The 24,400-nt window shown below is 32.8% G+C and overlaps 1 protein-coding gene and 2 non-coding genes across 3 annotated transcripts in view; all 3 read right to left on the minus strand.

Moving 5' to 3' along the window:
• Window positions 1-80: 80 nt before the first annotated feature.
• Window positions 81-152, minus strand: TRNAP-UGG (transfer RNA proline (anticodon UGG)). Its single transcript has one exon. It is a non-coding gene; the product is annotated as a tRNA-Pro (tRNA).
• Window positions 153-612: 460 nt separating this feature from the next.
• Window positions 613-684, minus strand: TRNAP-AGG (transfer RNA proline (anticodon AGG)). Its single transcript has one exon. It is a non-coding gene; the product is annotated as a tRNA-Pro (tRNA).
• Window positions 685-919: 235 nt separating this feature from the next.
• Window positions 920-24,400, minus strand: part of LOC143199202 (uncharacterized) — a 35,999-nt gene continuing 12,518 nt past the window's right edge. The window contains exons 2-3 of the mRNA XM_076409026.1: window positions 15,233-16,115; window positions 920-6,603 (exon numbers count right to left, since the gene is read on the minus strand). Of these exons, the coding sequence (XP_076265141.1) occupies window positions 6,363-6,603; window positions 15,233-16,115 (1,124 nt within the window). The 3' untranslated portion in view covers window positions 920-6,362. The remainder of the gene's footprint in view (window positions 6,604-15,232; window positions 16,116-24,400) is intronic.

Raw genomic sequence — 24,400 nt, forward strand, 5'->3', positions numbered from 1 at the left:
GACTATGAACTTTATTAATGATTTCTCGGACGAAAATATCAAATATCAATATTATAGCCCAATTATAAATAAAAAATGTTGGGCTCAACCGGGATTTGAACCCGGGACCTCTCGCACCCAAAGCGAGAATCATACCCCTAGACCATTGAGCCTCACAACCTTTGTTCTTCTACATATTACGTAAACCGAAATTTAAAATCAAAACCATTTGGTATATTCAGTTTTAATAGCTATGCCATTAATTTATTTCTTTTAATTTTATTGTAATTAATATGAATACTATTAACTAACTTGTATAACTTTCCTCGCGTACTTTCTTGAAATTTTAAACATATCATTAAAGTTTATTATGAAAAGTGGAATGCAAAATATATAATAACTGTACATAAAACAAAATAAAATTTCAGACAATATGTGTTTTATTAATAGAATTGTCTAATAACGTAAAAAATTCTTAATGTAAGACCTTCTTGTCCATTGTGATATTATACTGAGATCTCGTTTATTTTTAATTTATTGAATTCTCTAAGTTTCCTTCATTATATCGTGTTAGTAATTCAGATTATAGGAATCTTTTTATATAATTCTTAATTTTATTTAAAAAAAGTTACTGGGCTCGTCCGGGATTTGAACCCGGGACCTCCCGCACCCTAAGCGGAAATCATACCCCTAGACCAACGAGCCATGTTTTTTTAGTGATAATTAAGCCTTTATTCACAGAAACAATTTAATTGTTATGGCTCAATGGTCTAGGGGTATGATTCTCGCTTTGGGTGCGAGAAGTCCCGGGTTCAAATCAATTCATTATCAGGTTGTTATTTTTGAAATAGAAATTTTGTAATGAGAGATTCAAGTTTCAAGACCCATTAAATATGAATGATGCATGGTTAAGGGGGTAATAAATAATACGCTATTAATATAATATTTTCTAGTCTATTTATTATGAAAATATAATACAAAACTCCTATGTAGTGTAATATAGAATTAATAATTGGTAATATAATATTGTGGTCAATTACTGGACTGCATTTTGTATACAGAATTAGCAAGCTAGAATGCACTAGCCAATTTTCATTTAAATAACTTTGTTTTTAAATAACAGCAGTTAATTTCTATAGTACATTTTTCTTTGGTTTTCAGTAAGTTGCATATCGCCATAATTATTTTGTAGTATTTTTAATGTAAATATTTATTATAAGCATTCGAGATGTTCGAGTCATTGTGACTAAGTCACTTAGATATAGCAATCTACAACTTGTTATTTTTATTAAGAAAAGTACCAGTACAGAGTATGAACTTCGTAGAGTCTCAAGGGCCAAGGAAGTTCATTGTTTAGCAGTTACCAGTACTTAGAAAATATATATTAAATATATATTTTTTAAAATACATTTTTAAATATATTTCGTTGTAAATTTTTTCAAAAATCTTTGGCATGCTTCTAGTTTTAGTATGGACGTTATAGCTACATACACTACAGCACTGAATTTTTACATTACAGGCCTGTTCTTAATTACTACGTTATACAGGGTGGTCAAATAATCTGTATCACTCGACCACATTGTATTTATATATCCAAGACACAATAACTATTGTGTATTTGATACAGTTTGTGAGTGATATAAACAAAAACTCAACTAAACATATTGTTCTTACAGCAAAATATCGATGAGGTGTTATGAATAAAAGCGACATCTATGTTGATATCACTACCAGATAATACTACCAGAGTTTGTCTTTATACTTTTTTTTATACATAAATATGAACTAGTCTATTAGTTCAATAGTTATTAAATAATTTCTATTTATTTATTTGAAAATATCTCTATGTAATATTACAGTTCAATTTCTAATAGTATTACAAGTTTTTATGTAAAAGTTTTTAGAGGCTATGGATTTTTTTCTATGTATATATATATAACTCTAATATCTAACAGTATTCATAGAGTATTGCTTTTTATTATGCCTAATTATAAAGTATGCAAACCTATATTGCTGTTAAGATGTTAATCACTATTATTTTGTATATCTAACTTAAGTGAAGGATTTGCAAAAGGAGTGCTGGTTTGTATTGACAAACATTATTGCGAACAGTGTTTTAGTACTTTTTTTTTATATATTTCCATATTCAATTCCTTGTATTTTTATATATAATGTTTTCTATATTAATTAATATATACAATTTTAACAGTACATTGGCTGAATAAAATTCACATCATTATCACAACATATTGTAGTAAATAACGATGTTGTTTTTAATCAGCTCTGTAAATCATTAGTACATTATGTATGCAACTAAAGTGAGCGTCTTAAGTGCTAATTGGTTTTCGATATATAACTAAATGAATTAAGGTTTCTAATTGACGGAAGCACGCCTTTTGCAAAATCGATAAAGCCTCTAAAAATTGTATTTTTTGTAAATTTTCCATTTCCCTTTTCTTCTTAAATGCCTATCGTTTAAAATTTGTCGATATATCATTATTATTATTATTATTATTATTATTAATACTTAATTTTTAGTTCGTTATCTATATTATATTGCTATGGTTTCAAGAGGCTTGGCCACTCTGACCATCCTAAATGTTATTGCTTTTGAATACCCGGCAGTCGGAAGTCAGAAATTTCGATTCTAGAGAAAATCACAAATGTTCGAAGAAATTTTCCATACGCCGCTCAAGTGAAGAAGAAGCTGTTCTGCCACATCCTCCTGGATTAGATTTTTAGTTTATCATAATAAAATTGACGACTATTCTATATTGCTCTTTTTATTGCTTTCTTTTGTTTCGATCTGGCAGATTAGTACAAGACGGGCAACAATTTATTTTAAGATCTTTCGAATATGTTAGTTTACAACTGCTACAACTACATATAACCACAAAAGTCCGGAATAAATTAAATTCACACATTTAATTTAGTTCAGGTGATCCAAAGAACGGACATAAACTTATTAATAAAAGAATTTAATCGTTAGCAAGTGATTTTGGATAACTATTTGACATTTTACATTCCTATACAGTTAAACAAATCGTTAAATCTTTAATAACACATTTTTAATGACCCAAACATTAGAACTAACAAATATCAATAAACAATTACACCTTTAACGGTTGCTTTTAATTTAACACACTGAAGATAAACCATCAAAAAAACCTACCAAGGGCCTATATCATAATATTTCAGCCAATTCGTCAATAAATCTCTAATTGCAAAAAGTTTCACACATAGAGAAACTACAAAATACATAGAGCAATAAAATAATGTTTAGATTACGAATTTAAATACAGAGATATTGGTGTAAAATGTAAACAATATAATGAAATATACATAAAGAATCAATGAGAAATTGGAACAAAATGAACTTAGAAACTTATAACGTTAGAAACAAAAAGAGAATGAAAAATAATCAGTGATACATATAGAACTTAAATTAGACAAATAAATAGATTGACAGAAAGGATGACTTTAAACAGCTATAGAATATGCTTTAAGAAATAAAGGAAAATAGAAAGAAAATGAATGAGAGAAAGAAAAAGAGAAAGACATGATAGCGATAACTGATAATTAATAAATGATAGATTAGTTTGATTCAGTAATGGTAATTAGTATTTTTAAGGTGATTCTAACGTTAACAGGAGTACTAACAAAATTTCCATACTTACCAGGGTCTATAAAACGTATACAAAACTGTTCAAATTCAAAAAAACCTGTTAAACATTTTCTTCAAAACCATATCCAAGCGGTCCTCCGTTATTCGAAGATATAATGATGTAGAAACAACGTTTTAATCAGTTGCTCCAGTGAAGTATATATGACAAATATTAAATGTAGTTGCATTTTTGTTTCAGTACAAAATATATCGCCCATCCAATACTAAAAGACATCAAGTACATTAACCTTAAAATCTATTGACACTGAACATCGAATTTGACAAAAGATTGCTTTCATATTATTGCTATTATTTCTCCTATATTGCTTCAGCTTAAGATTGTACATTAATAATTAATTTTCGATTCGTTGTTTTCGAGAAAATTCGATAAAGATTCATCATTCTCGTTAGATTCGACATTTTCCTATTCCCCCGAAATAACGCCAGAACTTTTAAATATAAAATATAAAAATTGTCAAAAAAATCACCTATTATCTAACTTCGTTGCATCTCTACTATATACGCTTTGCATCTTTAACTACATTGGACTTGCTGGTGATCGGTGAAAATCTCAACAAACACGCAAATATTTTTTAATTGCTAATAGCTTTTTCAATGAGCGATTTATAAGTGTCTGAGTAGGATGTTATAATTTAATTGAGCATTCGTTAGATTTACACCTTTCACTGAAGGTCCGGCACTACAAGACTGGCCATTGACTAGACAACACACTCGCCAGATTTAGGGCCCAGTGCTCAGACCCCATAAGGTCCAATATTTTTTAGCTTCCCTAAATTTATCCACTGTATATAGAATAAAATATATCCAGTATCTATTTAACATTGGCAACTAATAATTGTTAATTAGTAATTAGTTTTCAAGTTTCGATTTAAATTTGAAATAAAAACTAATTATTTTCGCTTGAAAATTATAACTGATGTTTGATATTGGTTCATTTATTAAGACTAAAAAATTGCACTGGCCCAATTTGTGAAACATTTTCCCTCTACATACCAACCATTCACACCAACTTCAGTTCACACAGTATAACTCTATTAATAAATATTGGAATATATTAGATCTCTATTTATACTATACATTTTTTTCTGCAAAAATATCGCCAAAAACTAGGTTTTTTGTCATTTAATTTCATTTGAGTGTTTTCATTTAACTTTTTATCAGTTTTTACGCTTTTTTTGTGACTTAATCGTTACTATACAAGTTAATTTTGCATTTTTAGGGTTCTGTTTTTTTTTTAAATTTTTAGTATCTACAGAAATATATATTTATATTTAGATATCTACAAGTTTAAGATAAACGTTAAACACTATGTTGTTTAGCGTTTATCCCAGCATCTATCACTAAGTTAGACGATAAATTAATTGACTATATAAACTTCAGGCTAGAATAAAACTTCTGGTAAGAGAGTATAAGTATATCGGGACTATTTAGCGACTAGATTTGAATAGATTCTTTTTCGTTTAAAGAACAAATAAAGGCCTGACTTAGAACTAAATAATTCTTAGAGATATCTTTAACGTTTAACATTATTCTTCTTAATTATTAATCTTCGTTGTCTGAGAAACGTTGCAAGCCGTTCAATCTTCATTGTTGAACGGGACGAGAAAGTTTAAAATGAAGATTTAAGAAAAGCTAAGATTGATCCGTGACCTAGGGGGTCTACAGTTGGTGTTTTCAACGCAGCCTATGTACATCCCTTAACGAAACAGGACTCGGGACCGGATCCGAGAAGGTTCCCGGTCGTAGATCCGCATCTTTAAATCTAATATACTTTTGTGTTCTTATGATCTACACCTAATTTAGTGGACGTATAGCGATCTGTGACATGTTACTCTTTTGGGAGGGACTATATACAAGCTAGACGGAAAAAATCATCAATAATTCAGTAGATATAAGTTGAATTTGAAGGGTAATGCGAGAGTAATCGAAGAGAAATGATTTTTTCGGTCGAGGTAATGTAAAAATTGTTGCTTTTCGGCCGCATCTAAGAGGATATCTGTCGTATTCCATTCGTGAGGTGGAATACAAAAGATCAATACACAGAACGAACAGAAAATCGTTGTTTTTAAAAATCTTAAATGCAACTGCTGAAAATCGAATCTCAATATTATTATTGAAGATTTTCAGTTGTTAATTAAAAACTGATGTATAACTAATTTTATTTCAAGAATTTCTCTTTTTTCTTCAACTGAATTTAGTGAGATCTTTTTAACTTATTTTATGTACGTTCTGTATATATGTTTATTTAATCGCGTAAGAGTTATAGCTAAGTAAGTCTTTATACAAGGTAATTTTTAGTACTTACCCTGTATAATAGGGAACTAGAACAAATTTGACTAGAGGTATGATGACTAGAATTATGAATATTCGTTGAACGAACTTGTTAGTGGCGGGGAAAGGCAGTACCCAATACGATTTTAATCAAAAATGACCTACGTTAAAATGGAAAATTATAAGACACCTAAATTTCTACTTCCTAACAAAAATATATATTTATATATATCTCTTAGAGGTCAATTTTTATAGTTTATTTCTTTACTATACATATTTATATTTGTTTCGTAATCGATACTGACTTGTCCCGCGGATTTAAAATTAATGTTTTTGCATTTTCGTGTGAACTTTTTCTTTGGTTTTTTTGATTTTCGCTTGAGGACGTTGTTTTGCCGAGGTCTCGCGTCGAGCACACTGAACTTGGTTACCCGGAATACACTCTGACTGGCACGGAGTTGGGTAAGATATCCTGCACGGGACTGGGAAGAACTTTTTTTGATTCGTCGAGACATACCATTGGTTGAGGTACGATGGATTCTTCTTTCAGGCAAGCCGACTCCAGGTGCTTGTTTAGGTAGGACTTCAGAGCGAAGGTCTTGTGACAGCGCGGACACTCGAAGTTCTTGTCCGCGGAATGGGTTTGCATGTGTGCTCTTAGATTGGATCTGCAACAAAAATATATTTGTAAATAAAATGATCTATATCGTTTCAAATACATAACTGTAATTGACAAAAAACTCCAGTGAGAAATTATAAGGAAATCTACTGTTGTCTTACGACAGCCTAGCACTTGATGAACCACTGTTTCCAGATGTCTAAAATTCGATGGAAAAGGTGACTGAAAAAAAGCGAAAATTACGACCACAATAATAGATTTTTTTTATAACATCTTTATTAGATACGCTTAGTACAATCTTAATTTACAATTAATTTATTACTACTTTTCCTATGTACTTGGATTAATTAACAAGCAAGATAAGTGAGAGAAAATACACCAGTATGTATTCCTCAATTATAAAATTATAATTAGTTATTAATTATTAACTTAAAACTATAGTTTACACTAATAATACACACTAAATGTTCACACAAGTTCGTATGGTTTTGTTCGTTTCAATCATTAATTTCAATGATTTAGTAATCTTCTTTCGTGTTTCAAGGCGAAATCCTGCACAACTTAGCAAATCCATTTGATTTCCAGGTCATCGTGCAGATCTTCATTGGTTACATAGCGATAGGCATTGGTAATCAATCGAAGAACCTTGTTTTGACAGGGCTGTATGACTAACTGTTTTGAATTTTTAGTGCAACCCCATATTTGCACCCCATAGGTCCAAATTGGCTTTATAATTGTATTATATATCAACCTCTTTGATTTTAGATTAAGTTGAGAGTATCTTGCGACTAACCAGTATAGTTGTTTTATTTTGGTTCTAATGTGTTTTGCTTTTTGTCTAACGTGATGCTTCCAATTTAATCTACCGTCAAGATGGACTCCAAGGTATTTTGCTGATTCTGCTTGAGGAATCTGGCACCCATTGAGTGATATAATTAAGTTTTTATTATTTCGCATTAAAGCAAAATTAACATGGACACATTAATAGAATGAAAATAAAATTTAGAGCCGTTCCAATATCACGGTTTGTTTGATAAGCAAAAGGGAAGAGTTTTCTGCACCTTATTGGAACTGATGCTGTCTATATGATGGTGTGGTCATCAAAATATGGGGTAATACCGGCTGTTGGAACCGAATAAAACTGCTGCCAATGTCTATCGGATAAAATACCAATTATAGCGAGTGATAAGCGCAAGGTTATCCTACCACCTGTACTTATCAGTGCAGTACGGCTTGGCAGGCACAAAGTTTCAAAATACTGAAGAAGCGTCGATCTGGATCGGTGATTGGAAGGTTGCCAAACCAACATCATTCTTTCGATACGGTGCCATGTTGCCAGAAAGATTATTTATATAGTTTTTATTTTAAATTTATATATATCTTACATAAGGAAATACTAAAATTGTGAATTAATTTCGGGGGATATACAGAACATATTTCATTTGTATATTTTATTGTTGTATACATTCACAATTATTAATGACCAGATGCCCAAGTCGCTTCGTTTCAATCAAAATCACATCTACTTGTTAATGGTGTACGTATATTAATGATGACTAACACCAATACAGTATTACTATCTATACATTAATCGGTTTAACGAAAATTTTGCCTCCCTTTATGAAGAAAACGGCGTCACCGAGAAAGAATTTCTGTTGAATATTTTTTTTTTTTTTTTTTTTATAATTATATACATTGTTACTAGTCGTTGCCGACTAACCTACAATTTGTCCTTATAATAGCTTAAATCTAGGTATATATCTAATAGGACTCATCAGTCCTACATAGTCTCTAACATAATAATAATTGTTTTAACACTTTGAGTTTTTTCTAATGCACCTCACTGCACTACACTACAACACACTACACAAGTTCAAATGGTTTGGTCCTTTTGAGTCTGCGTCCGGTTTTGGTGTTGTCCAAGAGTTGTAATACTTCGAAATTAACATGAGAGTGAAGTCTCTCCTCATGTCTCTTTGCAATTCTTTTAATTTCTTGATTGACAGTCGGTATCTGAAGATCTCGATGTAAATAAATGGTCCGGTAATATCTGGGTGCACCTACGATGCTTCTTAGGACTTTGTTCTGGAAAACTTGTATTAGATTTATGTTGCTTTTTGCGGAACATCCCCATAATTGTATTCCGTATGTCCATATAGGTTTTAATATTTGTTTATATAGAAGTAATTTATTATGTATAGTTAATTGAGATTTTCTTCCAATTAGCCAATACATTTTTCTATATTTTAACTCAAGTTCTTTTCTTTTCTTTTTGACATGTTCCTTCCACCGTAGTTTTGCATCAAGTGTCATTCCGAGATACTTAGCATTATTGCTGTATGGTATGACAGTGTGGTTTATGGTCAATGGTGTAAGCGCGGCCTGTTTATAGGTGAATTGAACATGCACAGATTTGTTTTGGTTAATTTGTATTTTCCAGATTTGGGTCCATTTATTTATAGCGTCAGTAGCCTGTTGTAGGTTTCGGGTTGCTTCTTCGCTATTGTTTCCGACAGCAAGAATAGCAGTATCATCAGCAAATGTAGCCATTGTAATGTTTTCGATTTGTGGTATATCACATGTATAAAGTAGGTACAGAATTGGCCCCAGTACACTTCCTTGTGGTACACCTGCTTTAGCTTCTTTTATTGTAGAGTAAGCTTCCTCTTGTTTCACTCTAAACATTCTGGCTGTGATGTAAGATTTTAATAGTTCGGTGTGTTGCTTCGGTAATATTTTCTGTAGCTTATGGACGAGGCCTTTGTGCCATACCTTGTCGAAAGCTTGTGCTACATCTAAGAATACAGCTGAGCATACTTTATTATCTTCATAGGCTTTTTCAATAACATCTGTTATTCTATGCACTTGATCAATCGTTGAATGTTTGGTAATAAACCCAAACTGGTGTGTTGGTATTAGGTTTTTTCTCTCTATAATTGGTTTTAATCTTTTCAAGAGGAGCTTTTCAAATACCTTAGCTATCATCGGTAACAGTGAGATAGGTCGATAAGCTTTTATATCATTTGGTGATTTTCCAGGTTTTGGAACCATTATTATTTCAGCCATTTTCCAAACGTCTGGGACATATTTCAGTCGAAATGCTGCATTGATTAAGTTAGTGAGCTTTATAATACCCTTTCTTGGCAGATTGTGCAGCAATTGCCCTGTTATTAAATCATAGCCTGGTGATTTATTTGGCTTGATGTTAGTTTTAATAACGTTGGTGACTTCTTTCGGAGTTGTTAATTGAATTGTCGAATTTTCGCCGTCTATGTCCGGTAAAGTATGTTCAATTTCACTTTCGTTTGGTTTGAAAGTTTTCTCTAAATGGTCAGCGAATGCTTCTGCTTTCTCCAGGTTGCTGCGTGCCCAACTTCCATGCATGTTTCTTATCGGAGGACTATGTAGACAGGATCGTTTTAGGTATTTAGTGGCTTTCCAGAGCGAATAGTCTGTGTTCTTGTCGTCTGTTAAATTTCGTAGATAGTTATTTATGGAATTGTTTTTAATTTCCAAAATTTCCCTCTTCAACCTTTGTGTTATGTTGTTTAAGATATTCTTATTTTCAGGTGTTCTATTTTGCTGCCATTTTTTCCGTAGTTTTCGTTTTTCAGCTACCATTTCCTTGATTTCTTTCGGGTAATTTATTCCTTTGGTTGAAGTTTTAATTTCTGGAGTGTTATTCCAAGCAGCCTGTTGGATGTCTGCAACGAATTTTTCGGTTTCATAATTTAATTGGTCTTCTGTCTTAAGGGGAACATTTAGTTGAATTCGATTGTTTATTTCTTCAACAAATCCTTCCCAGTCTGTCCTCTTGTTGGTTAATGTTGGATTTTGTTGTTTTCTTATAATGTTTTCACTCAGCGTCAAAATCACAGGTGTGTGATCTGAACTTAAGTCAAAATTTTCTTCAACTTCCATGTAGTTAGTGGTTATGTTTCTAGCTATAAAGAAGTCTAACAGGTCTGGAGTTTTCTCTGGATCGGTAGGCCAATAAGTTGGTTTTCCTGTCGACATGTAACTGCACCCTAGCTCAGCAGCTGCTTTATGTAATTCATTACCTTTAGTTGTCGTCATTCTAGATCCCCATCTTGTATTTTTAGCATTGAAATCACCACCGATTATAAATTTTTCTCCTAGGTTGTTTAGAACATTCAAGTAATTTTCTTTTTTTTGGTTGTATCTTGGAGGGCTATATATGGAAGCTAATGTAACCCTGTATTTGCTAGATATAACAGTTACTGCCGTTACCTGATTTTCTGCTAAACTGAGTCCGGGTTCTTGATGATGGCATATATTATTTTTTATTATTATTGCACTTCCTCCTCTTGCTGTGTTAGCTGGATGAATGGTGTGGTAAAAGTAATATCCTCTAAATTTAATAAAGGATTCCTTTGTCAAATGGGTTTCAGATATTAAGCAAATATCTATTTTTTGCAATTCTAGGAATACTTGTAGGTCAGCGTGATGTTTCTGAATCCCATTAGCATTCCAAATTGCGATGCGGATGTCTTTACTTGCCATTTTTAGTTCTTGAGGCCACCGCCCTATTGTTTTCGAGTTTAAGTAATCTTTCAGAAAACGATTCAATAATCTTTTCCTGGTTGTCCAGCTTTGCTATAAGTTTCAATAGCAGTTCGTTGGTTGTAACGTCTTCTTTTTTTGTTTCTTTTTGAGCGGTTTGGTTTATGCTTTGAGCATAGGTCATTTCATCGTTGACTTCGTTGTACATTTTTGGTTGTTTATTTTGAGTCACTGTTTTTTGCTCTTTAGCCTGACTGATTTTATTTCTTCTCTCTTGGAATGTTTTCGCAACTACGCATCCTCTGTAGCTTGCTGGATGCGCTTCATTGCAATTCGCACATTTCGCTTTTGTTCCTTTGGGTTTTTTGCATTCTCCCGTGATGTGTTTTCCTGAGCATTTTACACACCTTGGTTCCCTTTTACAGAATTTTTGTGTGTGTCCATGTAATTGGCATCTCTTGCACTGTGGCACAAGATTTGCCTTTCTAAGAGGTTCTATTTTTACTTCGACTCCTAGAATTTGTTTAATTTCATAAATTGCTTTTATGTCCGTGTTATGTTGGAATGATAACATAAACAGTGGTAAAGGCTTCTTCTGGACAACTATTTCTCCATTGTTATTTTTATTTCGTTCTTTTTTCAGGATATTTGTGACGTCAGTACATTTAAGTCCATTTTTTATTAACTCTTCCACTATTTTAGTAGTTTTAGCTGTCGGTGGAAGCCCTCTTGCCATTACTTTAATGTCTCTGGTTTGCTTATCTTCATACGAGTGCCATTGTAATTTTAGGAATTCCAAGCACTCAGCAATTTTCGTAAAAGTTTTACGACATTCGGCGTTTAATTTGATTTGTCCATTGTTTAATGTTGTTGCTCTAAATAGTATATTATTTGTTTTCATTGTTTCATATAGCAAGTCAAAGTCTGTGACATTACTTACTATAATTGGAGGTGGTCTCGGCACTTTTATTTCTTTATTCAATTCTTGTGCTTTAATGGTTTTTGGTTGTTGTGGTGAAGCTTCAGGTGTATAGTTTGCTTTTCGTTTCTTATTTCTTTTAACTGTTATCCAGCCTACTTCTTTTTGCAATTCTTCCTCGTCTGTTTCATAGTTTACAGGCAATTTGTTTTCAGTGCACTGGTTCACTACGGGAATGCTAGTTGGATTGTATGTGTTTTGGTTTTTTATTAGGAGTTGTAGTGCATCTAATTGTTTTTGCATATTTGTTAGTGCAATTTCCAGATTCCGTCGGGCTGTTTTTTCGTTAATATACGCATTATAGAGAGCTTGCTCATTTTGCGTTCTCTTATGGTTTTCTTGACAAAAGATTTGATTCTGTTGTGCCAGATAAGCTTCACCTGACGTTGAGGATTGTGTTTCCATCTCATTTAGTCTCTGGTTCTCTCTATTAATCATTTTTATTTAATGAATAGTTTAATTCACGTTTTTACAAAAATTTCAGTACCGGTATTTGTTTCAGAACCGTTATAACGCCGCATTTGTGGTACAGATGATGCACCTCCGACCCTTAACAGCCCCCAAAATTTTACCTTTGTTACTTTATTGCAGTGACCATCGTTTTAAACACATTTTCACTAAACATTTAACGCGCAGTTTTAACACTGTTATTGTCGTCACGGTTTTTACTTATTTTTTAAAATCGCATTTGTGGCACAGGTAGTACACTTTCAAATTTATTACACTGACCGTCGCTCCAAACACGTCTTTACTCTACGAAGGTCGAACGACAACTCTCTGTTGAATATGAGCTACAAATAAATAAATTTAAAATAAATCGAAATTAGTCCAAATCAAGCAACCAGGGATAGCTATCAGATCGGTGCCAAATATATAAACAAACATTTTAGGCTTTTGCCGATGCGTTGCCAGCTCCAACTCTTACTCGGTATATTATTCGCCATTGCCGTTGTTAACCTGTTGAACGTAAATTAACTACGGTCGCGTAATTTTGAAAAGAGAAATATGGCAACGTTGTACAGAAAAATGCCAGCGGGCAATTTTATAATGTTATATATCAAATACATTTCCGAGCTTATGTTGAATATAATGAAATAACAATTTTTAGTAACATATCATTTTTAAATTTGTCATTGTACTTTGATGAGAGAAACATAACTAATGTATTTATATAGTCTATTCAAAGTTTTTTTTGTACATACGTTATCAAGAGGTTTAATATATTGCCTTCCGTAATTTGTAAATTCGTTTCAGAATCCTTCTTATTTTATTCTATTTAAAAAGAGATACGATGCTGTCTGATTAGTTCGAACATGTAAAGGAATGAGCCTGTCAAAGTCGTTCGGTTGTTAGATCTGACAAATGCAATATTCTTGCAAGCAATAGTGATAAGAGAATGTAACTCTAACCTATAAATTATTGTAGCTGTATAATTAACTGTAGTTTTTTGATGTAGTATAATGTTAAAATAAATTATACTTTATAACATTTTTGTTCAATTATTTTATTTAGATTAGAATTTTGTTGTATGTCAAAGACAAACTGAAATAATACTCAGAGTTGATGCGGCAACATTGCGACGTTTTGATGTCACAAATTTAAATGATGCATGAATGTCACAAAATAACTTTTGACTATATATATTTATATAATATATATATATATATATATATATAACATGTCAATTGAAAAGTCTCCGGCCTACCACAGTAAAACACATTTTTTTGGCAAAATAATTTTTTTTATTCAACATAATTCCCTTCAAGAGTGATAAACTGATTAGAGCGACCCACCAACTTTTCGATACAATTTTTGTAGTACGATTTCTCCTTTGCTTCAAAACAGGCCCCAGTTTCGTCGATCACCTCTTGATTGGACGAAAATTTCTTCCCAGCGAGTAATATTTTAAGATCTGAAAACAGGAGATGGTCGCTGGGGGCCAGATTTGGAGAATACGGTGGATGAGGAAGCAATTCAAAGCCCAATTCATCGATTTTTGACACGGTGCATTATCTTCGTAAAGCAGCACTTTCTTTTTCTTCAAATGCGGCTGTTTTTCGGCGGTTTCGTCCTTCAAACGGCCCAATAACGATATGTAATAGTCGCTGTTGATGGTCCTTCCTTTGTCAAGAGAGTCAATGAAAATTATTCCATGCGCATCCTAAAATACAGACACCATAACCTTGCCAGACGACTGTTGCGTTTTCCCACGCTTTGTAGCGGGTTTATTGTGTGGAGTCTACTTGGATGACTATCGATTAGACTTTGGAGTGAAATGATGGAGCCAAGTTTCATCCATTGTCACATGTCGACGAAAAACTAGGGTTTAATACGCTTGATCATCTTCAAACACTGTTCCGAATCATCAACTCGACGTTGTTCTTGGTCAAAAGTGAGCTGGCGCGGCACCCACTTTGCACAGAGCTTTTCCATATCCAAATATTCGTGAATGATATGATGTACACGTTCAGTTGATATCTTTAGTATCTTATATCAGTGTCTGCTATTTAACTCAGTTCAATTTATTCAAAATCATTTGGTGGATTTTCTTGTGGATCTCTTTTGGGCATCCACTGCGTTCACCGACTTCGGTGCTCATTTCACCGCGTCTAAACTTAGCATACCAATAATTGATGGCTGATTTTCCTGGGGCAGTATTCTGAAACTGGGCATCAAGCCAAGTTATTAGTTCAACTGTATTTTTCCCTTCAAAAAGCAATATTTTATCAACACGCGAAATTCCATTTTATCCATTTTTTTTTCACAGTAACAAAAGTTGCTTCACTCAAAATGCCATAATTCACAAACTAATGGTCCGACAGCTGTCAAATTTATACACGCATTTTTTAAGGCTATCTAAAAAACATATGGATTTAATTCTAGTGGCGCCATCTATGTGTCAGGCCGGGAAATTTTCAATTGACCTGTTATTAATATCCACAATGTATTAATCGTGGTCGAATTTCAAGCACGGGATAATCACTAGTTGATTTAAATAAACAAACTCATATTTATGCATTAGTTTACACAAGGAAGAGAGAAAATAAATTGTATTTCATTTGCAACATGGTTTTCTTGAGTGCTTAACAAGTAAACACTAATAGAAAGATAACTAAGACCATTTAGACTAATATACAGAGGCTTTAATTGATAATTAGGATTAAATGGAACGTACCTGTCAGCAAAAGCCTTTCCGCAGTGCGCGCATCCATAGGGTTTCTCACCGGTATGCGAACGTAGATGACCTTGAAGTAACCATGGCCTGGAGAACTGTTTCCCGCACACGCCGCATCGATGCGCCAGTTTGTGTGTCAGGACATGCATCGCCAGAGCTGGCATCGAAACGTACGCTTTGCCGCACGTTATGCATTTCTTAGCCGCCTGACTATCCAAACTGCGATGGGTTTGCTTATGCCTGGATAGATTACTGGAGGTGGCGTACTGTTTCCCGCACTCGCTGCAGGTGTACTTCGGCTTATCGTTGGTCACCTTCGCGGGAATCACCGAGGTGGGATCGTCGGGATTCAGTCGCTTCTTCGACCGACCGTCGCTGACGAAAAACGCCTCGTAAGTGTACGCCACCGTTTTTCCAGATTTCCCCGCCAGGGAACCCGGTTTGATGTTCTCCTGCTCCTGGAGTTCATTGGGAGGCGGTACCTCGATCACCTGAGGCGTGGGCGGCGGCAAGAACACCGTCGTTGACGCGCTCAAGTCCAAAATGGCGTGAGCGGCGTGCAAATCCTCCTCAGCCGGCACCCGAATCGTCGGTTGGTTGGTGAGAAACGGCAGCGGGGGTTCCGCTGGCTTATCATCGAGACAATACGGTCTGTAAATGTCTTTCTTCTTCGGCGGAAGGCTCAATTGCGCCCCGGTGCTGGTATAGGTCATCGACAAGGACTTTTTCTTGACCGGCTGATGGTATTCTTGGTTTTGATTCGTGTGCTCGATAACCGTACCGAGTGTCACGTACGATGGCGGTGAAACAGACTGTTGGTTACCGTGTTCTGGCTTTGGTATATAGGTGGTAAATGTTGAAGGCGAGAGATCATTGAGATAACCTGGAACAAAAATAAACAGGTGTTAGCCAAACGTACAGTTAGTCATACCGTCAAATGATTACTGTATTATTACTATTTTTGTTAAATGTCATCTTCAATAATTATATACGTAAATTTATATTAAAACAGGCTCTTTAAGTTTGAAGATATTGCGTTATATAGAACCAGTTTGACAGGCTACTAAGATTGAAACGCCATTAACGGTTTTGAGGAAAATGTATCGGCCATTTGATTTTGTATATTTTGCCCATCTTTCAGGCAGTTTATGGATGTCATCCCAAAAAGCTGTTTGGTTTTCAATATAACATTTAACAGACAACGAAAATGACAAAACAGTTCTAATTGGTAACAATATTTTGATATCTGATTTTTTATAATGCAGGTCGATAAAAAATTCACTAATAGTCGTCGTAGAAATACACAACTATTAAGATATGTCTATTAACGAAACGATGCTTATGGTTAATTTTGTTCTTTGATATTTATTTGGCCTTCTTTAAAACAATACCATTGGATATAATGGCATTATATCAACGTTTTTCCAGCTTAAAGAACAATCGGTGGATTTTTTCATATAATATTAGGGTGTCCTCTGATTCGGTTCGAAACACATTACATATTTTGGTTTTTAGAAACAGTGAGAAAGATATTACTCGGTCGACAATTTGGCTCTAGAGATATAATTTATGTTAAACAACATAATGATTTTTACTATTGTTGATGCCTATAATTTGATAGGATTGAAAATATAATAAAAAAAAATTGAGTAATAATAAAAGACTAAAATTGATGAAGACCTAAATATGATTTTCCCTAAGAACTTAAATTGAAAAACAGCATTTACTAAACCAATAGTTTTTTTATATCTGGATATAACCTAAATTCAATAAATATTTCGAAGAAAACAATGCATTGAAAATCGGAAAGTTACCCTACAGAGTACATGCTAGATGGTCCATGTTATTAGCCTGAAGGTCCAATATAACTGAGGACATCCAATTATTCGCTGAAACATCCATAAAAAAATCATGCTATTTACTCTTCAATGGTGTTATTTGCGTACGAATTTTCGAATTGCATTCATTCAGAGTCGTATTGCAGTCTTTGTTCTAATAATGCACTAAAACTTTGTTTAATTGTTATCCTTGTTATTATTTAGTAAAAACTATTTGTTGGTAAGATAAATTATTTATAAAAATAAATGAACTGAAACTGCCTGCAAGGATGAACAAATATAAATAAATAACAGTAAATTTATTCGAAATTATATCTGGTAGCTTGTAATAAATTTGACATATTATATATGGAAAATATGGTGATAATAATTTATCACATTCTATTATATATATTCCAAACATAAACATATTTGTGGGTGGTAAAATAAATCGAAAAAATATGTATGTTACTATGATCAAACATTCTTAAAATAACAAAATCTTTACAACGTTTTCATAATGGTTTTTTTGAAAAAATTTAAATATCTTTATTGATATTGAAAAGTTTTATTCCAACCTTAACCCTTAAAACTTTGTTTTTCTTTAAATTACTAATCCAATTTTGTTTATTTTGGCATAAAACATTGCGTTTTCTCAATAATGTAGATAATTTCTTCAATTATTATTAAGATTTTTTAAAATAGGAAACAAGCTTGATAAGTTTAATAGTCTCTTTACATGATCTGCCTTCTTTTTGTTCATTAGGTGGCTACAAAGTGAATAATCAGTTTTTACCAGAACGTTCATTATTCGTGACTATTGACGACAAACGATGACCTTCAACTATTTCCCTTGTGAAGACAGTTTAAGGCATATGATCATTACAATTAAAAAAAACTATAATTATTGGAAATAAGTTTTAGTTTAAGTATATATTTAAAAATAAAAAATATGAAACAATATTTAATTTCTTCTTCTTAAAAACAATAGAAATAAGAAGAAATTATAGGTAATAATTACAGTTGCAGATTTTGGTTAGGTATTTCAATTCATTAAACTGTTTGCAGTGAGAATGCTCGAACCTTAGAAAAATCTGAATCGTGGTTTCGAAATTTCTACAATTGAAAACAAAGAATGTTCTAGTAGATCTAAAAAGTTTGAAGATGCAAAACTGGAAGAGTTATTGGATATAGACATATACCAAATAATTCATAGAAGCGTTAAATATTGTCCAGGAAATGATTAGCGGCAGATTACGAGCTATGGGGAAAATCCAAAAGATGGGAAAATGGATGCCACATCAATTTAATGTCAGGTAAATAAAAATCGAAAAATCGTCTGTGAAATGCTGTAAAGTTGTGTTCGGAAGCAATTTCTTGATGATAAAATGCCAGACTTTGTCCCGTTCCCACCAATGGGAAGCGAGCTTTCAGAGCAGCGCTTAATGCTCAAAGGACAAACAGTTTTTTTTGGATGGTATCAGTAAAGTGCCTGAAAGATGGCCAAGATATATAGAATAAAATAACCAATGATTTTGAATAAATACAATTTTATATATACATTTGTTTTTCTCGAAAAGACGAGAAAACGGTATCGACTTTCCGATACTCCAGGTACAGTATCCTAAACTATATGTAATATATAATGATGACTATTAACATCTACAATAAAATAAAACTGTGAAAGACCTGTAAATTTAAAAGCAACACCCCCGAGAGCCTCTCCCCGAAGGAGTGCGCCGGTGAGAAAAGGGCGTCACAAGTCTCGCTCTCCTCTCTACATAATTCGAAAGGGTTGTCTCGAATATACATCTTTCAGGCTCGGCAGTCGGTTTTTTTATGAATCTTTAAAACCGTTCCCGTTACTTCCGCATAATTTAGGAAACTTTTGCATTCGCTACTTCCAGCGGGCGATATCATCAATAATAAAAAGGCTCTCCGCAGAAATTACGTTCTTCCAGGCCGTTATAAAAGAAACTGTTGCGCCCTTTCGGTTCTATATCCAGGAATTACGAGACGAGACGGGACGAGGGTAATACGGACGCGCAAAAAAAAGTTTAAAGTGTTGTAGAACGCTGGCATGTCGAATGAAAGCGATTATATAAAATGAATTTATCTGCTGGCGGTTGGAGATGTGTAATAAACGTTCATCATTCCCCGTTTTTTTTGTGCGGCTCGCTCCATTATGTTTCGAGAGCCTTCCTGTAATTTGCATCGGAATTAATTTGAGGTCTGGTACTTTTGGATCAAATATAGATGGTATTCCTGTTATTTAAACAATTCCAAATCAACCTCCATTCGTTAACAATTCACAAGAATTTTGTTTTCGAAAGATCATGATAAATTTAAATTTATTATGAACATTTAAAAAACGCATAAGCAATGCGAGTTATGAAATGCTTAAAGTTTCTTCAAGACTTCAAAAAGATAAAATTAATAATGACCAAAAAACTTCACGTGGTCGTTGCCCTATATGGAATGGTTTTCCAAGTCCAAATTCTAGTAGTTTTTCTATACCTGAACTACTAGGTAATCCACCTTTGGTAGTTAGTAGACTATGTTAGTTCACAGCTACTTCAATCAGTCTTTGGTTTAATTGTATTTTGAACTGGGTTGATTGTGTTAGGAATTCTCTGACTAGGTTTGTTTTACAAACCATTGCTGTTTCCTAATTGTAGTAGTTTGTATTATCCAGGGGCTTGAAGTACCTTCAGTCCAACTTTTATTCCCTCTAGGATCAACTACGACACTTTTACCCAAACTTCACTTAACTATGCAAGAAGACTCTTCAATTAATCGCAGAAAAATTACCAATTGAACGTCAACCTGTCTTATTTTCTTGATAAGAAAGTTGTTTCAGATTTATAGAATTCTATGAACTGAGCCAGTTATAAAATATATTGGGGTTTAAAAACAAAACGTGCCTTCAACTTAGCACTATTTTATTTAACGGAAATAAATGACATTTTACTTATCACAGTTCCCGACTAACATAAACGCACCATCTTTTAAAGAACTTTTCTTCTTCTTGAACAAACAAGACTATATCAGTCGCGCAGTATTACATATATACAATAGGTACCGCATTCATTAAACACATTCAAGTGCAAATGTAAAAAGAAAAGTTTAAATGTTCAATAATTGACTGTTTTTACTATCGTTTTTTTTTCTATATATACAAATCGATTATAGAATTTGAATTAATTTCAAAACAAGAGACAAAAGATAATGGTGTAAACTCGGTTTAGAAATGCGAACGTGTCCATGGGAGTAGGTTCCTTGGAATCTAAAATGAATTTTTCGTGGGTTTTTACCAACCAACCCGGTACTAACAACAGGATTTGAGCAATTGGACGGAAACATTAATGTAACGGGACCAGTAGAAACTAACATGGAGATAAGAGCTTAATTTATGAATTCTTTCAACATCTGGCATGTGTGAATGTGGCAAAGGTGGTGAATGACATTTAACTCATTAAATTGGAGGAAAAATGTAATGAAAACGAATATAATTTTTGATAGCTCCACATCAGGTTTTCCATTTTTACAGTTCTGCTAAGTTCTTTTTTATTAAATATAACTCAAGTTTTTTTTCTAAAAATATAAATATTTTTGGTCAACTCAATATATCGGGCAATACGCGTCTGTTAATTCATATCAAATATTCTATTCATATCAAAATGAAGCGACATTATCATTCATCTTTAATGCAAGAAAGAACTGTTAATAATGTCTATATAAAGAAAATGTATTTGGGAATGGTAATTATTATACAGTTGACTAGAATCTTATAATAAACGTGTTCGATATTCTATGCACATGTTCATATAAACGTTTAATGGTTTATGCTGTCAAAAAAATAAAAAATTAGTGACTAATGATGAAGAATAAGTAAAAAATATCACAGTTGAAAATAAATTTTGTAAATATATTTTATTTAAAGAAAATAGGGACCTTCGTTAGCTTTGAACATTCCCTACACACATCTTTCCTGATAAACATGAGCATGAGAAATTACACGGCCTGATCAACTACACCACTGCATCCTGTCCCCCACAACTTTACACATAAATAATAGGAGCAATTCTCCACGGGAAAGACAAAACAAATCTCCATAAAACGGAACTGGAAGCCCTTCAGACCATTTCCACTGCAGCGGAGATGCAGTTTTAACTGTTGTGGAGGAAGTTTCAGTTCAAATTAACTTTTAGTGGTACTTGAAATTCTATCTGGGACTGGCGCCGAAACCGTTAGAATTTACATTAATTTCGCTTAGTTCTCCAACGAGAATGACGACAAATAATGTATAGAAGAAATCAGGGTAAATCAACAAGTACAACAGATCACAAAAATATTTTTCTGGCGATAGCCATTCAGTAATCAATATATTATTGGAATCCTATTAAAAACAATTAATATCTTTAGAGGAATAACAGCTACACTTTCAACAGAATAGGCTAGATGACCAATGTTGAAAAATTATTTTACCATAATTATTATTTCCCCAAAAAAATGACTTGAAAGAAAAATTAGCGTTTGGAATTTTATATGTGCACTAAAACGCTACAAATCTTTGCGTGATTTTGTCTTGGTCGTAATGGAGGTTTGAATGGGTAGAGGTCTTATGTCCACATTATTATAATAATTTAGCGTCATAATTACATATTCTAATGTATGTCGATCCAAACCTGTGAAGGCTCCGAATAAAATAATACATCATTAGAAAGTCGAAATAAGTTGTGTACTTTTGTACCAAGCCAGAAAAAGAATTAGAGAAATGCAGGTAAATCTTACAAGGCGCGAATAAGCCGGTGTAGTTTGAACATCTGTAAGTTATTCCCAGCAATAAGCCCATAATGTAAGTATTTACTATTTCAAGTACCTTTAATTGTTTCTAAGATGTAATTAAGTCCCTAATAGTTTTGTTCTTTTATTAGTTACCAAAGAATATGGAAAAAATATAATTAATATAATGTGATAGGTTTAGTGGTACAAGTCTGTATGAAGTCAGCATATATTCCTACAACACTCAAATGCCAACCAGATGAAATAAAATGTATTTCTAACTGAAGTCACTGAATATTCACTGTTGTTCACTACTGAATGTTCATGGCCATATATTATCGAAATACCAAGAAAAATATTAACTAAATTCAAGTCTTCGACAAGTGTCAATCAATTCCTATCATGACACCAGATTACAAAAAGTTAATGTCTAATATTCGGTTTCTTGTACATCAAATACTTCGATGGGCTATACTTCGTCAGGTTAAAGGTAACTGATACATATGTGATTTCACAATGTGATTTTATCAATTTTTTAGAGCCTGCTATGTGTGTCTTATGGTGCACAGAAGTTTCAAACATTTTGAAAAAATACGTACGAATGAACAATATATGAACCCAAATGTTAAAACTTGAGTTAAGTAAATGTTAAAACAAACTGAACTAAGATATATAGTTAAAGTTTTATTGGAGAACTTAATGTGTTAAAGCATGTCTAAATACCGATTTTGTAAATGTAAATATATATTTAATAAATTATTGCAGATGCATGTGTTTATAATTTGGTAAGAATATTCTAAAAATGAACTTCAAAATCACAATTTGTGCATTCTATTTACCCAAATATTGAAAGCTGATTTGGTACACTGCCGGACACCTCTTTCATTCCACAGAGCTGGTAAAAGTCTAAAAAAGTCAAGCCATCATCAAATATATATGATTATAAAAAATGTTGTTGTTACTGCCAACTATGTAGAACTATATTTTGGTAACTCTACATTAGCATCTGTATCTTCAAATTATTAGCATAAGATTTTTCGGAAGGTTTGCCATTGATGCAATTTGGATTTGTCTTAGCAAATATGGAGTAATTATAAATATGAAAAATATGAAATACTAATACTAATAAGTGTTATACTGACAGTATTTTAACTTAATTTTTTTTAGCTTTAACATTTTAGTACATTTCTTGGTTAGGGTATCTGGAATAATCATTCACTCAAAAAGGTTTTCACTAAAAATTTGTATTTTATGTTATTTCTGCAGAGTTTAATAGACATTGGTTGTAGTATAATATTACTGTATCTTTTTAAAATATTTTAGTCTCCTTTTTACCATCGAGGGTTTATCTGGACTGGACCTACAGTTTAAAGTGGGCTCCAAACCATGGTCCTTGGCATTAAGCCTACCGACTCGCAAGTGACCGACTTAAAAATCATCCCAGAAGATATTCGGTCTTACCCAGCTAGGACACTGGCCTGACTGAGACCATATTTGTTGTCGAATTTTATACTCTTGCCTGGGATAATCGCATATATTAAACAATACCAAACATAAATTCACGACCATGCCCCAGCAGGATTCGAAGCCGCGACTATCGCAACAGTAGTTGACCGTCCTGTCGCCTTTACCACTGCGTCAACGAAGCCGCTTATTATTGTATTGAATATATTTTAAGGAGCTTTCTGCGACGTGTTTATACTAAAAATCATATTTTTTTTATGATTTGTTTGAAGTCTAATTGATTCAAGAATATGTTAAATTTTATGGAAGAGCAACAAGTTGATGATAATTTTTTTTCAAATAATAATATTAAATTATTGCTGGCAAACTATGGTACAAATTATCAGTTACTGAGCAGATCAGTGAATATTCTTTTTGGAATTGGATTAAGAATATCTTCGATTATGTAATATTTGCACAACTATAAAATGTCGAAAAAAAGTTTTAAAAGGATTTAAGTTCTTTACGACACCCGATGACGGATTTTTTAAGCTCCCTCATTGTCCTCCATGGCATCGCGTGCTGTCATTAGATCCATTATCGGCGAATTAAAATCGAAACTATAAATAATAGTACAAAACACGACAATGTTTAATAAGAGAAAAAAAACCAAGTTGGGTTAATGCTGTATCAAGTTCGGGTGAATTTTTTCCGTTTTCGTTTTATTTATTTTCAATAAAAACGAATTAAATATTCATATAATTTCTTCTCGAGTTATTTTTGGAAAATCGATGAATTATGTAATCCGGGAAGGCGGATTACGCGAAAACGAACTTTGTGTGTGTGCGTGTAAGTATTCTTGCTTCGGATTCTTTTAATAGATGTTTTAAATAAATTTAATAAATATAAATAAGGTTATTAGGCTTTTCTGTTTAGATAAAACTTTATTGATAATAAAAGAAACCAATAATAATAATAATAATATATGTCAATTATTTCGAATATTTCTATTGGTATGGCATTTTGGTCGACGATGGCAAAGTGGAAAAGGTTGACAAATTGATGAATAATTGTATCTCGTACATTAATGATATGTTTTTTTAATAAATTAGTAATCAAAATA

This window comes from Rhynchophorus ferrugineus, unplaced genomic scaffold (genome assembly GCF_030347505.1).
Source record: "Rhynchophorus ferrugineus isolate W39M unplaced genomic scaffold, kcgeb_rfMv2 rfM6, whole genome shotgun sequence".
In the NCBI taxonomy this organism is placed as follows: Eukaryota; Metazoa; Arthropoda; class Insecta; order Coleoptera; family Curculionidae; genus Rhynchophorus; species Rhynchophorus ferrugineus.